The 26,486-nt window shown below is 37.7% G+C and overlaps 1 protein-coding gene across 8 annotated transcripts in view; it reads left to right on the forward strand.

Annotated features, from left to right (window-relative positions):
* The first annotated feature begins 14,548 nt into the window (after positions 1-14,548).
* POT1 (protection of telomeres 1) overlaps positions 14,549-26,486 on the forward strand; it is a 107,956-nt gene continuing 96,018 nt past the window's right edge. For 3 of the 8 annotated variants that reach the window (XR_008390067.1, XM_053657093.1, XM_053657090.1), the window contains exons 1-4: positions 14,665-14,934; positions 15,390-15,569; positions 17,603-17,675; positions 18,459-18,550. Coding sequence is in view for 7 of the 8 variants with exons in the window: in XM_053657093.1 (XP_053513068.1) it covers positions 15,447-15,569; positions 17,603-17,675; positions 18,459-18,550 (288 nt within the window). In the remaining variant the exon portion in view is untranslated. Of the gene's footprint in view, positions 14,600-14,661; positions 14,935-15,389; positions 15,570-17,602; positions 17,676-18,458; positions 18,551-26,486 lie in introns of those variants that run through there. The other 5 variants (XM_053657091.1, XM_053657094.1, XM_053657096.1 and 2 more) reach the window with 5 other exon arrangements.

Consider the following 26,486-nt stretch of genomic DNA (forward strand, 5'->3'; position numbering starts at 1 on the left):
ACTAGCTGAAGTATATTTGGAAGAAGTTGGGACAGTTAGAGAATGGAACCTAAGTAGTGATGGAACAACTGAAGTCAGGAAAGCAGTCTGGTATGAAAAGGATACAACAGTATGTCACAGCTGTCTTCAACATCTTAAGATCTATAACATTTTTAAAGCATATTAGTTCTTGATCCTGCTAATTTTAAGACCAGAAATAGTTTCAAAATGCTTAAACATTTACTATTTTGACAAACTTTTTCTCTACTTTAATATTTTTCCTTGTGAAGTGGAACAGAATTGGCCACCCAGAATGTCTCTTTAACATAACTCTTATCTTGAGTTGTTCAATTTTAAGAAGCAGCAGGCAGAAAAGAAGTCTTGCAAACACAAGTAGATGTTACCTTTGAGTACTAGAAACTTAACTTTACAAGGATAATTTCCATTTAAGGCTGTTTCCCTTTTTCTACCAGAAAGCAGAGGATGAACAAATCTTCAGAAGCTGTTATCTACGGAGAAGGCAGTGAGTTAAATGTGCGTAACAACCATACCCTCCTTTATGGTGCTTTTACTGGCAACCTCCCAGAACTGGTTACCCCTCCCTACCCCGGACACTGGGTCACACATCTTTCATTTTTAGCCGGAGGTGGTATTTAAGGTGATGGCCTGAGGCATTTTGAAGAATTGCTCAGTTTTTCTGGTCTCTCCCCTGAGTCAAGGAGGTACACGTGTCATTGTAACTGCACAGGAACTTCATTGGTTTAACGTGACTTTTTTCTAATTCAAGCCAAGTCTGTCCAGTTTAATAATATCATGACTCACTTACCTCTTTTCAACCAGACTCTTCTACTTTTTTCACATACTGCACATCCACCCCCCTATCATTAAGCTCTTAGCACATCTGGTTATGGTCAGGGTCAAACTGTCTTAAGAATAAAATAGACCTCAGGTCTATTGATTAAAGGAACACAGTTCCAGTCCAACTGAATATAACATCTTGGCCTCAGTTCTGTTTCAGCCACCGGGCCTTCAAAGATGGAAGGACCCTACCTGCCCCAACCTCACAAAACTAGACAGAACGTCTCCATAGCTGACATCAAGGCCTGAAACAAGTGATCGACTGCTTTCTACTTGGGCCTCAACCAATCCACAGAAGCCACAACTCCCCTACATTAATCATCATGATTAATGATTTCTTTCATATATAATCCATCACCCAGGAGCCATTGAGGAACCAGGTTTTAGAACATTTGCTTGCTTGTGTCTTCTGGCCTGACACAATTTCCTTAAATAAACCTTTACTTTCTTTGCTGAATAATCCTATTCACATTGTACTGATTTCTGATGTGCACAGGCAAACAATATCAACAGTTTCATACAATAATTAATCTTCTGTTTGATTTGCCTTTTACTGATGGGGTTTCTCAGCCAAGACACCAGAGGGCATAGGGACAATTGCTTTTCCTGTCCTGTACTTGACATACCCAGTGTCAGATTTCTCAAGTCTCCTCTTTCCATCTGCTTTATAGCATTTAAAACTCTTCTGTTTTATACCTCTCTCCTGCCTTTACTCCAATAACCAGAATCTTCATGTTCTTGCTTCCTCCTTGTCAAGCTCTTCTTCCTTCTGCTCTCCTAGGAGTTCAGAAAGTTCTATCTGTTTCCTCTCTATGAACTCTGCCACCGATAATTATGCTCTTTACATCTGTAAACATACGCCTGAAACTGAGCTTTTACTCTCTCCCACTGATACTCAGGAAACATCTGTCAATGCTTTTTAAATGATCCCCCATCATTTTCTGCAGTTCTGCCTGTACATGTAATAAGCTACAGCCTGGTGACCCAAGGTTTCCAGCATCACCTAAGTCACCTTGAAACATCATTTCAGGTAAAAGGTAATGTTGATGAAATGTGAAGTGTGTCTGGAAAAAGTTCAGCCATTGCAAATGTAACAAGAACATTTTGCACAACATTGATGTAACTTTGCAGCCAAGGACAATGGACTGGAATGTGTATGCATGAACAATGACAACTTCATTTCATTAGCGAGTGGGTGTGGTTGACACTGTTGAGAGAGCAAACGTACTGTATGGCCATTCCATTCGAAAGGACTGAGTGAGTAGAGCAATGAATCTGCATCAAAATTTGTGTTAAGCTTGAACCGTCCTCTGCAGAAACTGTTTGGATGATTCAGAAGGCTGCAGCTTTGGGCAGCTGCTGGTCTGCAGCTTCATAACAACAATGCACCCACTCTTGCACCACCTTGTGCGCAGAGTTTTTTGGTGAAATATCAAATCATGCAGCTGACTCAGCCCCGCTACAGCTCAGATTTAGTGCCCTGAGACTTTTGGCTTTTTCCAAAACTAAAATCACCTTGAAAGGGAAGAGATTTCAGACTATCAATGAGATTCAGGTAAATATGACAGGGCAGCTCATGGCAATTGGTAGAACTGTGTGAGGTCTCAGGTGCCTACTCTGAAGGGCACTTGGGTGCTATTGCCTTATGTACAATGTTTCTTGTATCTTTGTCAATAAATGTCTCTATTTTTCATAGTACATGGTTCGATACTTTCTGGACATACCATGTAATTAATAAAAAAAACTTTTTCCAACCTAGTAAATTACTCCACAGAAAAACAGGAGAAAGAAAACAGCTTTTTTTTTAATTGAAAAGGCGTTATCAGAATGTGACTTGCACTGCAAACAATCCACTAGAGATTGCAAAGACATGAAGCAATCTCACACTTTTTACAGACATGCAGATCCAATCCATTACATATACGTTCTCAAGAAAGACAGTGACACTCAAGAAAGAGAACTGCACAGCACCAGTTGCTAGAGAGTTCATGCTAAATTTTTCTGATAATTAACATGACCATCTCAGTTAGCTAATTAGCTATATTGAAAGGAAAAACAAATCTCTCATATATTGATGACTTAAAGTAGTTTTGCAAGTTATAGGAAGGCCTCCCCCAAGTAAAGCTTTCAAATCTCACACAGAGACAGGGAGATAGGGATGCCATATTCCTTGATGATTACATGGAAAAGAAATGGTTCCCAGGTAGCCGAGAGAGAAATGCCTGTTTCAGAAAGCTGGTAAAGGGATTATTTCACTTCTTCTAAAAAGATCTACATACATTTTAAAGAGGCAGAAAAAGAATGAAATTTTTAAAGTAAATTCTCTAAGCAAAGGGGTGAGGGGTAGTGTCTTCCCCTTTTATCAATGTGGAGAATTGTCTGTTATTTTTAAGTAATATTTGCCCATGAAAGAGAAGAGAGAAATTGGAAATGCAAGGTGGGAAAGCAAAGAGAGAGTCTCATATGCTATCAGACATAAGATGCAGAAAATGCAAGTGGCCAAAAAGAGAAATCAAAAATATTTGTTTTTTAACTACAGGCATGCATTGTTTTATTGCACTTTGCAGATACTGATATTTTTACAAACAGAAGTTAGATCCTCTGGCAACAAAGAGATTACCACTGCTCGATGGCTCAGATAATAGTTAGACTTTTTAGCAATAAAGTGTTTTTAACTAAGTTATGTACATTTTTTAGACATAATGCCATTACTGAACAGCAAGATGAGGTCTTGCTGATGGAAGCCCATAGGCAAATTCCAGAAGCAAAGATTTGGTGAAAAAAGGAAGGATTCTATCATTCAAAGGCTACACAATTTTGGAAGAATGGCAGGCTTCTGCCTCAGAACCCATCCCCTGTAGAACACCAAGAGAAAAATTCTTCCGCCCTCTACCCAGCCCAGTTCAAGGACACATCCTGGGTTCCTTCTCTCAGTCAGAAACACATTCTTTGGGTAACCGCAGGAGACCCCTGAGTGATCATCTAAGTGGATCCTGAAGGAAGAAAAAAAAGGCCAAATCTCTGCTTTCCCTCCATCTAAATCTCCCAGCCCAGTGTCCCAGCCAATCTGTCCTCTTGCCCAGCTAGACTGACAGGTCTGCACCTCCCCTGCTGCCATTTTCTGGAAGCCGGGAGGAGGGATTTTTCCACTGTCGATCACCCTCCCTAGTCAGCAGAAACTTCCAGCCTCGCCTCCTTTTGTCCTGTCTCTCCTCTAGGGGTAGGAAGATCTGTCAAGCACCTGCTAGCTTGTTTACTGTTGCCTCCGGCAACCTCCTCCCAAGCTACTCCCTTCTCCTCCTGACACCAGGCCAATATCAATGCCATTACACACTTAATAGACTATGGTATAGTATAAACATAACTATTACATGCACTGAAAACGAAAACTTTGTGTGCCTCACTTCATTGTGATATTTGATTCATTATGCTGGTCTGAAACCAAACCCACAGCTTCTCCAAGGTATGCCCCTACTTATAAATTAGTGATAGATACTAAGGTAGGCAGTTTTAATTAAGAAAAAAGTAAATATAATATAGTTTAAAATTTTAAGAAATATTTACTATTTACATCTAATGAAAGTTCAGCCCAATAAAATTATGCTTACAAACATGAATAAAGAAGAGAGAGAGAAAGCTTCCTTCATTTGTGCCCAGGCTCTATTATTTATCGTTCCAGGAAGGTGCCTAGCAAGTTAAAAAGAATTGCACTGGGGAGACTTCTAGAAAATTTGCACAAGCCCATTTCCTGGAATCTCCCACAAAAAGAAGCATGTATGTTAGAACGATTTCAAGAAACATTTCGTTTGACTTTCAGTGTTAGAGGTTCACAAGGTACATTTCCACATTTCAGCCGCTGTGAAGTCCAGCTATTAAGAAGTATTTCTAATTTTTGTGTAACTAGCATAGACTATCCAAATGAGAACTAACAGCCTATTTTTTCAGAGTTGGCTATAGGTAGGGGGGAGTCAGCCACTGTTACTTACCCGTTGCCTCTATAGGAACAGACATTTAGAACTGTACTGAATATTTGAGTCACATTTTCTTTTACTTAAGGACATCAGAGAATTACTTTACTTACTTCCTTCTCTTATTGAAAGTGTTGTAAAGAAGATTAAAACAAATCTGACACATGCCTCTTAAGATGAGTAGAAGTTTTATTTTATTTAGTTTTGGTGGCTGGCTTACCACCGAAAAAAATTTTAATGTATTTATGGATTTCAGCGAGAGAGGAAGGGGAAGAGAGAGAGAGAGGGAAACATTGATTTGCTGTTCCATCCATTTATGCATTCACTGGTTGTTTCTTGTATGTGCCCTGACCCAGGCAATAACCTGTAACTTTGCATATTGTGACAACACTCACCAGCGGAAGTACCCAGCCAGGGCACCACTGAAATCTTTCTTTAGTTTTAAGTCCAGAATATATAGGCACAAATGTCACAGCATTAATAAGTCTGAGCCAACTTTAATTAGAATCCAAGTTCACCTTCAACTAATTGAGTCAAGTATTTTTTTTTCAGGATATTTTTCTTGATTAATATCTTGAAGTGTATTTTCTGTTATAATTGTTTCATTTTGTTCCACATGCACCCCAAATATATGTATACTATATTGATTTTGACAAACTTCCACATCTATCTCTTCTAATTATTTAAATGCTTTTTTCTTTTTTATTACATTTAATTCAATATGCTAAAAACTTGTCCTTCATTTAGGAAGATTTGTTTTCAGTGGCATGAAGGCTTCAATCGTGGTTTATATTTGTTCCACTTCATTTTTTAAAATATTTTTTTAAAGATTTACTTATATATTTTTAGGGAGTTGGGGAAGGGAGGAAGAAAGAGAGGGAGAGAAACATTGGTGTGTGAGAAAAATATCAATGTATGAGGGAAATATTGATCAGTCGCCTCTTGAATGTGCCCCAACCAGGGACCGGGCTTGTAAATGGGGTTCCTTCTCTCACGCTTGCAAATGGGGCAAGTGCCCTGATGGGAAACCGAACCAGCAACCTCTCCCTCTGCAGGGTGACGCTCAACCAACTGAGCCACGCCAGCCAAGGCTCTATTTCTTTTTATTGTAGTATTAGTTCTCCTCCGGGTTCTTCTATCTTTGTCTTGAAATATTCATGCATTTTTAACCAAGCTATTTAATCTCACAGAAAAATATTTCACCAAACTTTTATCTAGTCCATATTAAAATCTGTTGTTTATCATCTTAGTTTTTACCTTTTAACATTCTTTTATGATTTCCCCCCTCCCGTATGTTCCTTTCCATGGCTGCACAATTTTGAATGTGGGAAGTTCATTCTGGCCCCCATTATTTACAGAATTTAATGTGGACAAAGACCAGAACAATAGTTTAGGCTAAGATGAAGAGGAGTGTGCTAAACTATTGTTGGGGGGAAAAATTGAATATACATAGATTTTGTTTTCCTTCAACTACAGCTCCCTTGCCTGTCCTCCAGGAGGACAGAGAAGAATCAGGATGGCTTCTTAAACCCACATACCCGATCCTCATGTCTAACACAGAGGCCATTTTTCCACTGAGTGGGGCCAGCCACTTTGGCAACCTGCAACACTGACAGGTTTGCTCAGGATCTGAAGTAGTTGGCCATCATTCTCAAGTTTCTCAAAGTGGTCCAATGTTCAATTTATTTAGTGTCCTTTATTAACATGTTTTAAAGTTTAGGATTTGGGGTGCTAATACCTAAGAATAAATTTCAATTTCTGCTTCTTGTTTTCTTTGTTAGAAGCAGGCGTAGATTTTGTTCCTCCTCCAGTTTGAGCGAATGTGTCCATTGTGCTTTTTTTTTCAGTAATTTTTTTACTGTCATTTCCATTTTACCTATAATTATGCTGATTCACAGTTCTTCTCACTTTAGAGTCAATTTATATGTCTCTGGAAAAGTATGCATTTCATTTGGCATTTTAACCTTATTGGTGTAAATTTTGCGCCAATTATTTGATACTCGTTTAACATCATATCTATATCTCATTTAACACTCAACATCTATACTATGTCATCTTTACTCACTCTGAAGTTTTAAAATTTTCTGTTTGCTCTGTAGAACTTGATTTCTTGTCAAATTGGGTTTGGTGACTTATGTCAATAAAGCATAACTTCTTCAAAGTTTTTATGATATTTTTGCTAGCTCCTCATATTTTTGTTTGATAATTTTTGTTTTCCTGGCTATGGGTGTATGTTCTGACACCAGAACTGGCCTCAGGAATTATGCGAGCACAATGCTGGTGGACTATGCCAGAAACTTCTGTCTGATTATGTTTGGCTTCAAGGTTGCAAGCACTAATCCTTGCCATTTTTATTTTTTGAGAGCAAATGCAGCTGATAGCCAAGGAGGGAGAGAACACTAGTTATTCCATGTGCACTTACCCAAATAGTCCCTTTCCCGAGGACCTCCCCAACTGTTTGGATGTGCTTCTCTGGCCCAGCTAAGTCCTTTAGGACAATTTACATGTTGCCCAGTCCTCTTCTGTATGCCTTTTGGCCTGTGGTTTACATGAGCCTCTTTTCTGTCTTCTGTATTTAACAAATTCCTCAAATGATATGGCTAATTGATGAAAAGATATTCTGGTTTGCCATCACCACGTTAGGTGTATTATTTTGTAAAATGTACGTGGCTATTTAAACATGGTTTGGCCCCTGGCTGGTGTGGCTCAGTAGACTGAGCGCTGGCCTGTGAATCAGAGGGTTGCTGGTTCAATTCCTAGTCAGGGCACATGCCTGGGTTGTGGGGCCAGAGCCCCAGCAGGGATGAACCACACATTGATGTTTCTCTCCCTCTCTCTTTCTCCCTCTCTTCCTCTGTCTAAAAATAAATAAAATGTTTTTAAAAACTAAATAGACGTGATTTGGATTGGAGAGGTTTCTTATGTTTTCTCTACCATCGTGATGCAATGCCGTTGTTCAGCGCTTCTTGATTACTTATTTGAAATGTGTTTTTTTGCCTCTGGCCTGGGTCAAACATTTCTAAGAAGGTAATGCAGTATCGGTATGGATTCATCTGTTCTAGAAATTTAAGAGGGTTATTTTAGTGGTATTTTTGTGATGGAACTTCTCACTTGTAGAATGTTTTTCTGTATGTATTTAAGGGAAGAGGCAGTTTCTATAGGCCATGATGGTAGAAAAATGGCCAGATTATACCTTACACATTAAATCAATAACTGGTAGTGCAAAGATCTGAAGACTCTCATTAGATGGTTTTTACAAACAGAAGTTACAGGAGCTGATCTTCCTGGCACTGGAACCTTGGGCTGGCTGGTCTAGTTTTGGGGTGGGACCCCTGGCCCCCAAGATATCCCTCCATTTTATATCCACCACATGTGAATTCACCACATGCGGACTTGGGACTACCTGATTCCATGTCTCCACATCTCCGCTCCTCCGTCCCTCCTACCCATCTGGATGATATGGGTTCTTCAATTCCTTAGTTGTTGGACTTCCATGTACTTCAGTTTTCTGCTGATTCTAAGTGATGGTTGTTTTATAGTTTAGTTGTAATTTTACTGTGGTTGTGTGAGGACGGGAGCCACATTTACCTATGCCTCCGTCTTGACCAGAAGTCCCTTAAATCTATTTTTCCCCTTAATATTCAGAAGAACAGAGGCTGATTTGTCATCTCTACAGAGAGAAAAAAAATTTTCCAGAAGACCCAGGAAATATCTCTTCGCCTCTCCTGTTCGCACTGGGTCACTTGCTCATTCTTGAATCTGTAACTGTAGCAAAGAAGATAAGGTTTCCTGATGGAAAAATAAATGGTTTGATATAAAGAAGACCAGGGAGAAATGGAAAGAAAAGAGGCAGTTCTAACATAAGAAAAAGTTAGGGAGGAGATTGATCAAGGTTAATATTTAGTATTTCTAAGTCTAATATGAGTAAAAATAGATGATTTGGCATACATAAAAGTATATCGATGCTCAAATATAAATGTCTCGAAAAATAAGAATAAATTTTTTCTTTCACCATTTCCCTTCATTCTAATTGGTACAGTAGCTATAACTGTATCATTCTAACAACATGAAATCTTTGATGGGCAATTGTGGACAGAAAAGAAAAATTGTCATTTAAACATAGAAAATTTCACTGTTATCACACACAATTGAAAAATGTATAAAATATTCCACTTTTCATCAAAAGAACTCTGATGTTGCCTTTTTTATTGCCTGAAAAACATGTATGAACATAATGAATAAAGGCTGATTTTATTTAAACTAATAGTAGAACATCCAACAAAGTTACAAAATGTCTTTCTGTGTTAAAAAAATGTATTTTGAACCTAAAGTAAATGGTCTCGAATATACTAAATAATGATGACAAATTAAAAAAAAACATGTAACCTCCTATTTTCTTTTCCATTATTTTAAACTGCTCTTTATAAAGGTTTTAAAGTGTGTCTATTTTTTTATTCGTTACACAATAAGTAAAAAAAGAAAGAGAAGAATATCAGACTAACAAATCGCTATATGCCCCTTTGCCCTCTATCATTTAGAACTGGACCAGTGTATTTTCAAAACAAACAAACCATCAACACAACATTTTAGTCTAAGATTACATAGAAATGAGGTTCCTTATATGAGTGTTATTGTAGGGGTTTTCAGGACATATTCTCATGGTATAAAATGTAGGTCAAGTAAAAAAGGGACTCTAAACTTAAGACATAAAGCCCCACTTCTACAGTGTAAAGAAGCTGAAAGACCCTCTCTGATCTAGCAAGTCTTTTCCTCTTAGCTTTCTCCATCTCTCTCTGTGTGTGCTGCCTCAATTATTATTGTATCAATCTGAACATCAGCCAAGTTCTTTACTTGCTTACTGTGAGAGCAATGACTTTACATTGCTGAAGATTGCCTCTCTTTGGAATGGGTGAATGGAAGACAGCACGAGCACCAGAGAGTGACATCTCTTCTGGTAATCATGCATATGCTTTGTTTTTTGTGATGATTTCTCCCCAATTTTTATCTCTTCCTCACCTCTACAGAGAAACCTGAAGAACTGACCATTTTCTTAGGCAATGTGTTTCTTTCTATGGGAGTCTTGGTGTTTTCCTATAAGCATATCAGAGAAACTTTTTATGAATTAACACTCCTGTTTGTGAACATAGTTTTTTTTTCCATCTTAGCTTACATCTTTGGTGTAACTTAATCAAAAGTTATCTCTGTTGAGACAGCCCATCTCAAGCCTGTGCTTGTTGCACACTATGAGCTACCCGGTGTCACGTGGCATTGTTAGCACTGGTATTTAACTAGAAAAGGGGAGCAAAATGAACTAGACATTGAGCTTGCTAAAATGGGAAACATAAGCCTGCTGGTGGTCAAGAAGCTACAGCTTCACACCCCAGCAGATTATAGCATTGTGCTCTGCCAAGGCAATAAACACTCTTCCCTTCCCTCTTTGGTACTAGATTGTTAGGGGTCCAAGGGGAGGTGCTGGACCATAGAGGCTTGTCAGTCTAAAATTGTGGGATTTGAGCCTATCAAAGCCCACACGAGTTTGAGAAGTCGATTGGTCAGTTTGAGAAAGCACCTGGTCTGCCCGCAACCCAAGCTCCTGGTTATAACCCCAGGGGATCAAAGAAGCTCACTCACTTTCTCTCTCTCTCTCCCCCACTTGGTAACGCACTTGTCCCATGTTCTCTTGCATCTTCTTTCCATGGCCATGTGGCTGCGTGGCCTTAACAGCCACATGGCCAGCAACTACCTGGACTCTGCTATCAGAACACCCAGGAATGGGAACAAGTTCAACTACCTGAACGGGGACTGAGACTGCTGAGCAGCCACCGGTGGGCTCCAAAGGACTAAACTTTCACATGAAGCAGAAACTCTGGACACTGGCTTTTGTCTTGGTCTTGCTGAGGACACGGTTGGAATTTTTCTGTGGTGGTACACAGGGAAATGGGACATTCATTGGAAACCCATAGGGCAACTTCTGTCTCCACACAAATAAACCATGCCAAGCAACAGTCTCCCATGTGTGGGTCCTTGAAATGCTTTTTTCATGATTCTATGGAAGAATTTAATTTGCACTACCAACAGCATGGTCCAAATCGGGAGAATGACCCATTCCTCTTCAAAAGGAAATCATGGTCCATCTTGCTTAGTCCATGTCTTTCTTCACACATTTAAATTCCCTGTATGCTAACTTGGCTTTTAGACTTTTATTTTCTCTTTCCATTCATTCACTTTCCCCCTAGTGGTGGTTTGTCCCTTGGGATTTCTCTCTGATAGGGTTTGTCACTGCATTTGATTTGAAGAAAGCTAGTTTTGCATTTCTAATGCTCATTATTTACCAGTGAGAATCTCATTCAGCACTTCTTAAAATTGAACACTTTTACATTGTAGATTTAATATCAAAATTCTATTCTTTGCACCTTTAAAATGAGAATTTGTCATAGTTATTACATTAATTATTAGTCTTGAAATAGCTTTTATGCTGCTTCAATAAACAGAAAAATAGTAATGGATTGTTTTGGAATATATGACTTCAATGCCTTATCTAGTTGGTTCAATCTCTTTTTCTCCTCTCTCCTATTATCTTAAATTGTACTGCATATTCATGTTCCATTTTCTTAATTTGTAGGAGAAAGTAATTGCTAATGTGAGGGACAGCAGTATACGCTCTTGTGCCGTGTGCTTCCCCAGCTCTGCCACTAATTAGGAGATTGTGAAGAAGAAACAAGATTGGAATTTACTTGAATGTGTAAAAAGCATCTTGGTCCTAGAGAAATGAAAATAATCACAATAAAAGCAGTTACAGACAATATTGACACTTCTGTTAGAGACTTCATTACACTAGAAGACAAAGATTTATAGACTAAATAGAGGAAAAGAATAAACTTGAAAAGGTGAAGTTGATAGAGGATAAGAGGAAAACTAAACATGTGTAACAAAATGAAAACACTTTTAACAAGATGAGTGAGAGAGGCTAAAAAGTTTGTTCTTGGCTTCACCACAGAGACCTTCAGTGATCTTCTCAGGCATTTTCAACATGGTGAACTGCAGGTGTCATGAGATGGAGAGGTTAAGCCACAGATGAAGAAAGAGAAACATTTTTTCCTTAGCACTTTCTCATTCAACAAATATTTAACCCCTGCACTGTACCAGGCACAGTGGAAGCTCTATGCAAATAATGGCAAACAACTTCTCTCTGCCTTTAATAAGCTTAAACTGTGGAAAAATGTGTTTAAATGCTGATGGCAAAAAATAAGAAGTAACAGTCAAAAATATGTTCAGAGAAGATATAATTGATAGTGGAGTGAAAGCATTAAGATCCAAGGTGGAAGAACAGTTATTTCTGAGCTGAGTGAGGCCAGGCTAGGAAGAGGAGTATCTAGGTCTTACTTACCATAGTCTTTCTAAAAAAAGAAATCTCATCACTGCTGGTTTATACAGGACATGTGATTACAGGGTTGGAGGAGAAGATAAGCTAACATTGCATGCTTTCTGCTGAGAAAAGTTACTGTAAAAATAGTTAGCCGTTTCCTCCTGCCAACGTTGTCTACAGCAGCTATTTTAGTTCACGTTAACCTTGAAAATATTTATGTAATTATTTTTTAAATATTTATTTATTTATTTCAGAGGCAAGGGCAGGGAGACAGTGAGAGAAACATCAATGTGAGAAACATCCATCAGTTGCCTCTCATAAGCATCCCCACCACCACCAGCACCAAACCTGCAACCTAGGCATGCACCTTGACCACAATCAAACTGGTGATCTTTTTTGCTTTGAGAGATGATCAGCCAACTGAGCCGCACTGGTCAGGGCTCTGTAATGCCTTATTATTGTTTTGCACTAGGTGGTTTTATCACCAGAAATGGGACCTAGCCCTGACTGGGTCTGCCTAGAGCTAGCCAGTAGTGTGTGAGTTCTTGACTTCATGCAAAAAAGATCTCATAACATGAGTCCAGGTGATTTTTGAGAGTACATTTACTCAAGTCCAGGACTGTGAAACAAGGAAGGACTCAGAGACAGAAGCAGCAACGGGAGAGCCACGGAAGCAGCCGCAGGAGAACCTAAGAGGCGCTGACTTGGCTCTCTGGTAATGTTATAGGAAAGGAATGAGCCTTGGTGGTGCTGCGTTAGCTCACTGGGAAGTCAGAGAAAAAGCGGGCTTTGGGGACAGGTTCAGGGGTCAGCTCTGGATGAGCTGCCACTGCCCAGTGCTCCCTCGTTGCAAGTTTCATGGGGCCCCTTAGGGTTTAAGAGTTGCACACCTGTGGGAGAAGTAGAAGGGAAAGTAAAACTTGTGGGCATACTCCTAGGAGGGAGAGCATAACCTGGGTCCTTCTTTTTGAGGGTTTTTAAAGTATAGAGGTTTAGGGGAGGTCTTGGGGAGGATCTTAATGAAATATTTATCAGTTTTATGCTGATATGCTAAAATGGGATTTATTTCCTTAACTTCATCTGTCCTTGTGGGCACGGTTGCCAAAATGGCACTAATTGGATTTCTGTTGTCTCCCTGAGTAGGGTGACTTAAGCTATTTACCCTCTGGTAGGGGAGAACTGTAAAATTTACTCTTAAGTGTTCTTGGTTACAGAAGATAGGATTCGGCGATTTACTAGATGGCCACAAACTGCCTAGCTATTTGTCCATTTCCCCATTCTGCTTGTCTTGGCTTCCTAGCCTGTCTCGATTTCACTGAAATAGAATGATCAGAATCATGAATTGTACATTAGCGGGGGGTTCACATTTAACAGTACCTTGTTCAAATTTATGACAGAGAGCTTAACCAAGACAGGAATGTGAAGGGTTAGAGGGCCTCTCACATCCTGTGTCAGTAGGGAATGACACAGAATTCCCCACACACACACACACAAAAAAAAAACTATGGTTTTAACTGAACTTTATGGTGTTGCGCCCCTTCCCACCTCCAACTTCCTTTTCCCCTATATCAAAGAGCTTATTATCTGGCTCTCTTCTTGCAAGTGGCCTGTCATGGATGCAGGTACTGAGTTTTAATCCTTCCTCCCCCACCCCTCAATAAGTCCTTTTTGCTGAAGGAATACCTGGGTTACTTTTTGTTTGCAGTGAACAATATCTCATTAGTTATACCATAGATCATATTCCTATAAACCAGTTAAGATGTTAATCAAAACTGTCCAAAAAGAGACCACTCACTCCTGGAACTATTTCTTTATAGAATGTGTATCTGGGTCATTGCTGGGGGAGTGGAGGTAGAAATGGAGGTTAGAAATGCTCTGCTCACCAGAACTTCCAGTCTACCAAAACAAAATCTCAAATCCCTCCCTGGTTTTGGAATAGTCTCAGTTGGTCACAGAATTTATTAATTATTTTGAGAGATGAATGGAGGAGAGAAACATCAAGTTGTTATTCTACTTATTCATGCATTCATTGGTTAATTACTGCGCGGGGCCCAGACTGGGAGATCAAAGTCAACTAGGGTACACAGGATTTAGAAATCAGCTCCCGCCTTCCCCTGCTGGTGCTCCGGCCCTAACCGCAAGGAAACTGATAGAAGGCGGGGTTAAGGGGAGGGAAGAGAATTCGGGGTGGACACTGTACCATTATCCACCACCTCCTTGGCAACGCACATTTTATTATTTTTTTATTCCTTTAAAATCACAAGGCATTAGACATAGAAAGCCATCCCCGCTACATCTTCTGCAGGTCAGGGAAGAAATCGCTCTTCAGCGCTAGCGGCGGTGTGCGCATGCGTGGAACCGCGCCACCAGCGCGCGCGTGACGTCACAGGCGCGCCCATCTGAATATTTAGTTTTGCCGGAGAGCGCGGTGAGTAAATTTCATAAGAGGTTTGGGGTTTGTTCCCCGGTACAAGGTGGGCTGGGCCTGAACTGTTACAACGAGGCTGACTTAGTTTAGAACAATATTTCATGTAGTTAATGAGTGTCCCTATCGTGAGCCAGCCGTGTTCAGCTTTTTGCTTAGCGTTTTGGGAGCTGCTTAGTTGAGTTAATCTAAGCCCCCGCCCTAACGGATCTCTCTAAACCCCCTAATCCTAACGGATTAGTGCGCACATATTGAAATTAAGTATTGACACTCGTGGATGTCCTAGTCAAGAGTTTTGAGAAGGAAGATTGAACCTACAGTGCGCAAATTAACGTCAGGTTAGTAGTCGTTTTTTTTCCAGTGTATAGAGGCTGAAGGGAAGAGGCAACATACATTTTGTAGTAATTTGCTTTTGGTGGACAGTTTGCGTACACGATATTAGAATTTTCAAAAGGATTGAAAAAACGAAACCAAAACTCTTAGACCCGTCTTCCTTTTCCCAGTAGCTTGAACATTTTAAAGCTCAGTGGTAAGCCTATTCTTAGCTATTTTCACAGACCCTAAAACTGACTTTCAGGGGTACTTTTTAAAAATACAAAACTAAATAGAAGAGGATTAGATTTCAGTGCTGCAGGATAATGCGTATATTGATCATTTTAATAAAATTATAGCAAAATCCATTTTCCTGCCCTCGCACCCAACAGTGATAACTAACTTAAGGGAAAAGTAAAAAAAAACTAAGTCAAAAGGAAATTATTGACTACATTTTGTATAAAACAAGGTGTGTTTTCAGCAGCAAGATATCAACTTCCATGATTGAATTTGCACAGCACTGGAAAGCAGATCTGATATGCCACTTGAATTAATAAAAGAAGTCAATGGGGTGCCTGAAATTGAGCCTCTAAAAAAACTGCACAAAGTAGACTTCAGATCTCTTCAGCTTGGTTGTGATTATAGCAAGAAATATATTCAGGTAAGAATTTTCATAACTCAGAAAAGTTATGTTTTGTTTTTAGCAGATAGGCTACCACATGCCTAGGTTGGTTTTTCTTTTAGTTTCTTCTGCTTTTTGGTAATTGAGCTACTTGGATCCGTAAATCAATGTTTTCATCCAACTTAGGGAAAGTATTTACTGATGTTCCATGGAATTTTCCCCTCCCACATTATCACTCTTCTCCTTGGTGTCTGTTACATGTATGTTTGTATGTTAGGTTCTTTGCTAATGCATGGCAGGTCTCCAAAATGCTATTCCTTTTTCTTCAGTATTGTTTTCTTTTTTTGGTGGAGAGAGATTTTTAGATTGTTTTCTGTCCATCTGCCTTCAGATCAATAGAACTTTTTTCTGCAATATCCAATATTCTGTTATGCACACTTAGTGAATTTTTCATTTTCATTGTTGTACATTTAAATTAGGGACTAAGGAGAGAATGAGGGAGGTGAGAGGCTTATTGGTACAGTGAGTTCCAGAGTAAAAAGAAAAGAAATACTGCTACATCTATGGCCCTTCTGATCAATATTCATTTGTTTATCTTGTGTGCTTCTGTTTATTTTCCATTCTCCTAGGTATTTTATTCCAGATGAAATAAAGTTTTATGTATTAGTGCTCTTCTGTTTTCCCCTTCCAGCTGCAGTGGGTTTTCACCAAAGCTCTAATATTCATACATCTGTTGACCTTCTGCCAGCAAATAGCAACTCGATTCTGAAAGAAAAATAGGGAAGAAAGATCCAGGCAGGGATTCTTTCCTTCTCTGCACTAACTGCTACCTCCCCACCCCACCCCCAACTCTTGTACTGCTCCCAGCCTGGATCTTGACAGGTTTGTGGAGAAGAGCTTATAAGTCGATGTGAATCCTCATGTGTTTGCAGCTCCCAGAGTTTCCATTTTTTTTACTGGCCTATACTTGGCTTTTAGCGACTCATTAAAATGTTACATGAATTTTTCTCCCAGATGTCAGGCAGCATTTGCCATTTACCTCAGGTGAGCATGTGTTTACTGCCTATCTCTCATTGGAGATCTCTTTGCTTGGGTTTCTGGCTAGTTGTTGACCTCAGATCACTTGCCTCCCATCTCTCATTGGAGGTACTACTCTTTCCTTAGGCTTTTAGTTATTTGGTTTCCTTCTGACTTCAGCTCTGGTGGGCCAAGAAAAATTCTGAATTTGGGCATCATCCAACTTTTTCTTGTTCTTTGCAGCTTCCTACCTCCTTAGTGGAACCATTTACTTTGGACTGAGTCATTATGTACAGCTGGCAGTCATTTTATCCCTGATTTCCATTTTTTAAATAAAATTGATTACGAACATAGCTGTTTTTGTTGTTGGCTGTATCAAAGTCTGAAATATTAGTTTGAGAGATATACATTATAAGATCTATTTTTAAACTTCATTAAAATTTATTTCTGTGTGGAAGTTTTCAAAGAGCCCTATATTATATTTGCTCATAGAATCATTAAATTTTAGAGCCAGAAGAAATTATAGAAACTATCCAGATTAAATATTTTTTCTGAGACTCTGATTAAATAACTTTTTTGGCTGACAGAGTTGGTTAGTTACAGAAGCAGAAAAAGACTAAACTGTATTTGTGCCTTAGTCCATTGATTTGTCTACATTACTCTTATTTATGAGATTATAATTTTGTACTTAAAATTTTTTTCTAACTTAATATTGTAGAAGCAAACTCTTAATTTTTTTTTTAGTAGAGAACAGTTTTACAGGCTAAAATAAAGCTGAAGTTGAGCTAGTTTATATATAAATGAGGGATTGATAATATTTAACACACAAGGTTGTTTAAGAAATTAAATAAGAACCTGAAGTATTTTCAGGCCTCTCATTTTTCTCTAGATAAATCACTTTCATGTATTAAAGGTACTAATTTGAGCATAGTACTTCAGTTTTTTGAAAGATCAAAGGCAGTTACCTTAAAAAATTATTCCAGTTTTTACTTACATCTTGGTGTTATGAGAAGCTCTTTTGGTCCTTCTGTATCATTCTTGTTCTCTTATTTCAGGGAAAACTTTCACATGTCTCTTCTTTAACTTATGGTGGAAACAGAACACCTATTTTGAAGATTGGACTACAAGGTAATAAGACCATTTCTGTTTAACTTTTTGCCTATAATCTACAAATGGGTAACTTTGTATGTAAATATACACATATACATAAATGCACACAAAAGCACAGTTTTGTTTATACAGTGATATAATTGAGTCTTAACATTCAGCCCACCTGCAGGGGTTGTAGAAGATTCTGGAGAATGAAGATTATGGAGATTTTTTCCCCCAAAGTCTAGATGATCCAAAGGAGGTTACTTGTAAATTGTTCATTTCTGTGCCTGAGTAATTTTCATTTTCAAAATTACGTGTAGCTGGGTCTTTACACACACAGCTCTCTTACTCTTTGGTATATGGGAGCTGGCAGAGATGGCCACACTTGTCTACATTAAAAACATTACACCAGTAATTGTCAATTACTACAAGTTCAGTAAAAATGAAATATTTGCAAGGTAATAATGTCATATAAAACTGAGTAATTAAATCTTTGTTCAGTTTCTTTTAATTATAAAAATGGGGGGGAAGAATGTGGTCATTAAATGATGTTAATGTGATATTTATAGAAATTTATAAAGCGTATATTAGTTGAAACTTGTTGTAATTTTGGTTTTTATTCCCAGTAGTATTCTGTTCATTGTTTTTAAAATTAAATTATTATAGCAAGCTAAAAGTGAATTATAAACATTTTAATTTTTTATAAATACATTTTGAAGTAACTATTGTTTTTAGAATGCAGGTGCTATCAGTTTTCTTGTGTGTATAAAACTGCTGTATCTGATAACTTTTTCCGTGTGTATGTCTCTTTTTCTCTAGAACAAGAAAATTCAGATTCGGAAAGTAACACCGTCAGTGTATTATTTTTTGGAAAATTAGCAAAGGACTGTGCAAAAGTTTTCTCTGAAGGGGTAAAATATTTTCTTATTTATTGTTTTAGAAGGAGATTTAGGATTATTGTTGATTCTGTGTTCATCCTGTAGATCTTTTTTTTTTAGAGATTCATTATATATTTTCAGGCATGTAAAAAATGATACTTAAAGAACCAGCATCTTTAAAATTGTAGCAAGCCTAAGATCAGTAATACTTAACATAAAAAAGGCCAATTTGGCCCCTCACTTCATTTTAATTTTTAGCATTCAATAGAATGTCTTAAAGACATGAACACTTTCCCTCAGTTAAAAAATTCTTAATGAATAATACGAGCTATAACCTTCTTGCTATGCTTGTAATATTTTTTATACTTGTTTTAAAAATACATGCCTGTTAAATCCTCATGAAAATGCTACCAAACCTAATCCAGCACCATATTATAGGAGTAGACACCATGACCAAGATTTATCTTAGGAGTGCAAGATAAGAAAATTGATCATTACAGTACGTGCATTGCAGTACATGCAGTACATGGAAAGACGTGCATTCTCCTGGGTAGGAAGACTTAATATTGCTATCAATACTACCCGAAGTGATCTATGGATTCAGTGCAATTTCTATAAAAATATCAGTGACCTTTTTGCAGAAATGGAAAGTTGATTCTCAGAGACATAATGAATTTCAAGTGGCCCTGAATTCCAAAATATTCTGGAAAAAAAACAACTAAATCAGGGGCCTCATGCTTCATGATTTTAAGACTTACTACAATGATACTCTAATCAGTATGGAAAGGGCATAAGCACAGACATGTATACCAATGGAATAGAAATTAGAGTCAAGAAATAGACACACATATATATGGGCAGTTGATTTTTGACAAAGGGTGCCAAGTCTACTCAAAGTGAAATTATACAGGCACTGTGGAAAACAGTTTGATTAGTCTTCAAAAAGTTAAACAGAATTATGGTATAACCCAGTAATCCCACAGCTAGGTATCTACCCTGAAGAACTGAAAATAGGGACTCGGGTGTTTGTATGCTAATATTCATTGTAGCATTATTCACAATAGCATAAAGGTGGAAAAAACCAACTGTTTATCAGTGAATGAATAGATAATGTGATATATACGTATAATGAAATCTTATTCAGCCCTCAAAAGGAATGAAGTTTTAATACTTGCTACATCATAGATGACCCTGAGACCATACTGAGTAAAATAAGCCAGACACAAGAGGAGAACTATTGTATGATTCCACTTACATGAATATGTGGAATAGGCAAATTCACAGAGACGGAAAATAAATAGAATGAGGAATTATTGCTTAATGGTTAAAAGAGTTTCTATTTGGGATGATAAAAAGTTTTGGAAATAGTGGTAATGATTGCAAAACATTGTGATAATGCTACTGAATTACAACCTTAAAAATGGTTAAAATGGCAAGTTTTACATTATTTATATTTTGCCTCAATAAAAATAGATACATGGCTGCTATGTGATATTTGGGCAATACAGATACATAACAGAAAATGAGAATCCCTTGTGATCTGAGACCTCTAGAGCAGCAATTCCCATAGAACCATCTGCTAGGAGGGAAAGGTACTAGGTCTGCATTGGCAGTATGGTAGCCGCTCATCATGTTTGGCTAAGGGGCATTTGTTTGGCTAAGTGGCGTTTGAAATGTGGCTAGTACAGACCAGGAACTGACTTTTAAACTTCATATTGTTTCAATTATTTTAATTTAATATTGTATTGGACAGCACATCTCCAGAGATTGACCACTGTTTGATGTATAATCTTACGTATTTTTTCTGCACATGTACTTAAAATAATTTAATTTTCTTTAAGAATCATATGAGATTTTTGATGTTCATTGCAAATTCCCTAGTATTTGGAAAACTAGATTTGGCAGTCAACTAATACTGTCATGAAACATGCAGCTATTAAATACATTGTTGAATTTGCAAGGAGTTCTTCACATAAGTTGTTTAGAGCTAGACAGTCCTTTTAAAGTAGTTTTGTAGGACTATTAGGAATATAATTTTAATCCTTTTTGATTTATGCTTATTACCAATAAGTAAATAACATACTGAAAAAATGGTTTCTTTAAAACCACAGTTAAATGAGATTCTCTGTTCTCAGTCTTTTAAAAAATTTATATTTATTTAAGTTTAGTAAACATTTCTTAAGGGTTGACTTTATGCTAGATATCATGTTAGGCTCTGATGAAACCAGAATAAATAAGACTCAGTGCTTGGCCTTAAGGAACCCACTGTCTCTAGTCTAATGGAAAGTCATTTAATGGTGATAACTAAGATAGAACTATGACAGCAGCCTCAGTCAACAAAATCTGCCTGGAGAATTTAGAGGAAAATATCAAGTAGTGGGCAACTTTTTTTTTTTTAATCTTTAGAGGGGAAGGGTAGGAGAGAGGGAGAGAAATATCAGTGTATGGTTGCCTCTTGTGCATCCCCTGCTGGGAACTGGCCTGCAACTCAGGCATGTGCCCTGAGTGGGAATCGAACCTCGATCCTCTGGTTTGCAGGCCCCAATCCACTGAGCTATGCCAGCCAGGATGCAACTTGTTTTTTAGTGGAACGTTTTATTTTTAAGCTATTTATTATACACCTCCTTCTTAGACACTCCTTAGAGAAGTGTCTGTTGGGGTCTTTTGCCCATTTTTTAATTAGGTTGTTTGTCTTCCTAGTATTGAGTTGTGTGAGTTTTTTATATTTTTTGGAGATTAAACCCTTGTTTAAGGTATCATTTGCAAATATATTTTCCCATATGGTTGGTTTCCTTTGCATTTTGCTGATGTTTTCTTTAGTCATGGAGAAGCTTTTTATTTAGATGAAATCCCATTTGTTTATTCTTTCCTTTATGACCCTTGCTCTAGGGTACATATCATTAAAAATATTGCTGTATGGAATATCTGTGATTTTCCTCCTGTGTTCTCTAGGACTTTTATGGTGTCGTGATTTACATACATTTAAATCTTTTATCCACCTTGAGTTTATTTTTGTGTGTGATGTAAGTTGGTGGTTGAGTTTCATTTTTTTGCATGATCTCCCAATACCATTTGTTGAAGAGGCTATTTTTACTACATTTTATGCTTCTGCTTCCTTTGTCAAATATTAATTGTCAATAGAAACTTGTGTTTATTTCTGGGCTCTCTGTTCTGTTTCACTGATCTGTGTGTCTATTCTTATGTCAGTACCAGACTATTTTGATTAGAGTGGCCTTGTAATATAGTTTGATATCAAATATTGTGATCCCTCCTACTTTGTTCTTTCTCAAAATTGCTGAGGCTATTCGGGGTCATGTATGTTTCCATACAAATTTTTGAAGTGTTCTATATCTGTGGAACATGTCATTGGTATTTTAATTGGGGTTACATTGAATCTGTAAATTGCTTTGAGTAATATGGACATTTTGATTATGTTAATTTTTCCAATCCATGAACATGGTGTAGACTTCCATTTATTTGTGTGTTCCTTAATTTTTCTTCATTGTTGTATAGTTTTCTGAGTTTTCTGGCTTTTTACCTCCTTGGTTAGGTTTATTCCAGGGTACTTTGTTTTTCTTGTTGCTATATCAAATTATCAAATGGGATTATTTCCTGATTTCTGTTTCTGATATTTCATTGTTGGTGTAAAAAAACTGCTTCTGGTTTCTGAGTATTGACTTTGAATCCTGCTGTTTTGCCAAATTCACTTATTAGGTCAAGTAGTTTTTGGTGGCATCTATAGGGTTTTCTATGTACATTATCATGTCATCTGCAAACAGTGACAGTTTACTTCATCCTTTCCAATTTGGATGCCTTTTATTTCTTTTTCTTGTCTGATTGCGATGGCTAGGACTTCCAATACTATGTTGAATAGAAGTGGTAAAAGCAGACAACCGTGTCTTGTTCCTGATCTCAGTTGGAAAGCTTTTAGCTTTTGTCTGTTCAGTATGATGTTGGCTGTAGGTTTCTCATAGATGTATTATGTTGACATATTCTCCTACTCACAGTTTGCTGAGTGTTTTCATTACAGATGGGTGATGTACATTATCAGAAGCTTTTTCTGCATCGATTGAGAAGGTCATGGGATTTTTGTCTTTCCTTTGCTTATGTGATATATTATGTTTATTGATTAGCAGATATCGTACCATCCTTACATCCCTGGGATTAATTTCACTTGGTCCTGGTGTATGATCTTTTAAATGTATTGTGGGGTGAGGTTTGCCAATATTTTGTTGAGAATTTTAGCATCTGTAGTCATCAGTGGTATTGACCTATAGTTTTCTTTCTTTGTTGTATCTTTATCTGGTTTTGGGGATTAGGATGATGCTGCCTTCATAAAAAGAATTTGGGAGTCTTTCCTCTCCTTGGATTTCTTGGAATAGTCTGAGAAGGATAGGGGTTAGCTCTTCCTTAAATGTTTTGTAAAATTATCCTATGAAACCGTCCAGTCCAGTTCAGGGTTTCTGTATGCTGAGAGTTTTTTGATTACTGCTTTAATTTTACCAGCTGTTATAGATTTGCTTAGGCTTTCTGCTGCTTCTTTGAGTTTTGGAAGGTTATATTTTCCTAGAAATTTGTCCATTTCACCCAGGTTTTCAAATTTCGTGGTATATAGTTCTTCATAGTAATTTCTTACAGTCCTTTGTGTCTCTGTGGTATCAGTTATAATCTCTTTTATTTCTGATTTTATTTTGGGGGTCTTCTTTTTTTCTTGATGAGTCTGTTTAAAGGCTTGTTGATTTTGTTTATCTTTTGAAAGAGCCAGCTTCTGGATTTATTGATCCTTTGAATTGTTCTTTTAGTCTCTGCGTTGTTTAATTCTGCTGTGATCCTGGTTATTTTCTTCCTTCTACTTACTCTGGGATTTGTTGTTCTTCCAGTTCTTGTAGATGTTGGGTTGTTGTTGTAGTTTTTTTTAAATCTGTTTTTATCTTTTCTGAGTAGGGCCCTGTATTGCTATGAACTTCCCTCTCAGGACTGCCTTCGCTGTGTCCCATAAGTTTTGGACTGTTGTGTGTTCATTGTCCTTTGTTTCGAGAAACATTTTGACTTCTTCCTTGATTTCATTATTAACCCATTAATTGTTTAATAGCATGCTATTCAATCTCCATGAATTTGAGTGTTTTTAGTTTCTTCCTTGAGGTTGGTTTCTAGTTTCAGTCCCCTGTAGTCAGAAAATGCTTGACACAAGTTCAATTTTCTTGAATTTGTTGAGGCTTCTTTTGTGTCTTATTATGTGATCTATCTTTGAAAATGTTCCATATGCATTTGAAAAGAATGTGTACTTTGCATCTTTGGGATGAAAGGTTTTATATATATATATCAGTTAAGTCTGTTTGATCTAGGGCATTGTTCAGTGCCACAATATCTTTGTTGATATTTTATCTATCCATTTTTGACAGTGAGGTGTTAAAACCCTGTAGTATAAGAGTGTTGCTGTCTATGTCTTCTTGAAGTCCTTCAAGATTTTCTTTATATATTTGGGTGTTCCTTTTTGGGGATGTATATGTTCATAATGTTTTTGTCTTCTTGATGGATTCTTCCCTTGAGAATTATGAAGTGTCCTTCTTGACACTTCTTTTTATGGCCTTTGTTTTGAAGTCTATTTTATTTTGTCTGATATAAGTATTGCAATACCAGCTTGATTTCCCTGCCCATTTGCTTGTAATATTTTTTCTAACTTTTCACTTTTAGTCTGTGTAGGTCCTTTTTCCTGAGGCGGGTCTCTTTTAGGCAGCATATGTGTGGGTCATATTTTCTTATCCATTCAGCTACTCTTTGTCTTTTAACTGAAATACTGAATCCATTAATATTTAAGAATATTACTAATAGGTATTTTTTCACTTTCCCTCCTTTGTACTTGTATTCTTCTCTCTCTTGCTCTTTTTCTTTCTCTTATAGCAGTCCCTTTAGCATATCTTGTAGTGCTGGTTTGTATGTGTACATACATGTACCTTGTGTTGTATATATGTATTCTTTGACCCTTCTTTTGTCTGGGAAATTTCTTACTTCACCTGTCCTTTTCATTGAGCATCTTGCTGGGTAGAGTGTGTCTTGGAGTGGGTCTCTGGGTTCATCTTGATTGGGATTGTTTGTGCTTCCTGAACTTGAGTAGCTTTTTCCCTGTTAGAATAAGGATGTTTTCTGTCATTATTGAATATTATATTTCATGTTGTCTTGCAGTTCCCTTAAGCCATCTTCATATTTTTTCTTTTTTTATGCAGCTGCTCTACCTGTTTGTTTTTACCTTGTCTCCCAGCTCACTAAATCAGTGAGCAGAGGACTCTCTGCTCCATCCAGCCTGCTTGTAATCCCTTCTGTTGTTTTTTTATTTCAGATACTATATTCTTCATTTCTTTCTGGTTTTCATTTATAGCTTCTATTTCCTTTTTCATGCTGTTATAGTTCCCACTCAGTTCCCTGTAGTTGTATGGGTTCCTTGAGAATCCTTGTTGCCATTCTTTTGAATTCTGTATCTGATAGTTTGCTTGCCTTCATTTCATTTAGTTTCTTTTACCAGAGTCTTCCATTCCTTTCAATTTTGGGTTCTTTTTTTCTCAATTTTAGGTGACTCTTTTTGTTTCTCTGGTTCCTGGGCGCTCTGCTATGCCAGCAGTCTCCATAGAGTGAACGTCTGTGGTAGGAGTTCTGTGACTCAGCGGTGCGGTCTCCTTGATCTCTTTGTCTGGACGGTCTGGGGTTGCCCTTTCTTCCATTTGTGGGCTCTCTTATTTATTTGGCCTTTACCTGTTGGTGGCTCCTTGTTGGTGGGTTCTCCCCTCCAGCAGGTTTCCTGGTAGTCTCAACTCCCACCTTGTTTTGTATGTGATCACAGGCAGGGCAAAGGTGAAATGGAATAAGACAGCAAGAGAGCATTCTATGGGATTTAAAGTACTAACAAGTAGAGAACAGTTAGGAGATCCTTTGGAGAAGTACAGCAATAACTGATACTTTACCCAACTAGCCACTGTTTATAAAAGGTGAAAGAGAAATAAGGCTCGTTTTAGAAGGGAGAAAGAGTATGAACTGACTTTAGAAAGCAGAGCACTTTTGTGCAAAGTTTGTTGGTGAGATATAGTGAGTGTAAGGGATAGAAACTTGGCATAGTGTGTAAGAGAATGAAGTTAACCACAACAGTAATAAAGCCTAGAGAGATGGCAAAATGGATTAAGACTAGGGAAGCATACAATGTGGGATTTGGAATGACAATAATGTAATAAAAATACGTAATCTGAATAAAAAGTGAAAGAAGAAAAGTTACAATGCAGGATGAAAGGGAGAATAAAGAAAACCAATCTAGCAGTGAAAACAAAAGAAACTAAATGGAAAAAAGAAATAAAATAATAAAAGTAACAAAAAATATAATGTAGGTTCTGAAGGACACCAAAGTGAAATTTGTCTCAGCTGTTGGTGTTCACCTTCCGACTTCTTTCTGGATCTGTCCTTGGTCTTCTCACAGCTCCAGGTCTTACTGTCTTAAATATCTGTTTTTATCATCTTCTGCAGCCCTTGGCCTCCAAATGTCAGAACAGCTGGCATTCTGTTTGCTGTTCACTCTGTTCCTCAGACGATTGGCCAGGTGTCCCATCTGAGTGCATGAGCAAGTGTGTTCAGCTCCCACTGAACTCGCCACCATCTTCTCGCCCTCGACATACACATTCTTAAGCTTCCTTGCGCTTGAGTTTCCTCATCTACTCGGACTCACTCCCTCTAGCCTCTGGCGATGGGGTGGCAGCTCTTTATTTTTTCTGTCAGAAGGAAACTGAAATGGGGAAATCAGTTTGGCACCTTTATAGTAATTCAGAAGCTATCCTGGATATAAGCATTTGTGTAATTGCAATAAAATTGATTAGTTGTTTGCGTGTGTGTGTTTGTGGGCTGGTGAAAAGTAGTTTTAAGTTTTTGAGGAAACATTTATCAAGGAAGTCTGTAAGAGTATTACTCCTGAAGTTCTGAAGTTGAATATTTT

Source organism: Artibeus jamaicensis, unplaced genomic scaffold (genome assembly GCF_021234435.1).
Source record: "Artibeus jamaicensis isolate MK-2021 breed Jamaican fruit bat unplaced genomic scaffold, CSHL_Jam_final scaffold_3307, whole genome shotgun sequence".
Lineage (NCBI taxonomy): Eukaryota > Metazoa > Chordata > Mammalia > Chiroptera > Phyllostomidae > Artibeus > Artibeus jamaicensis.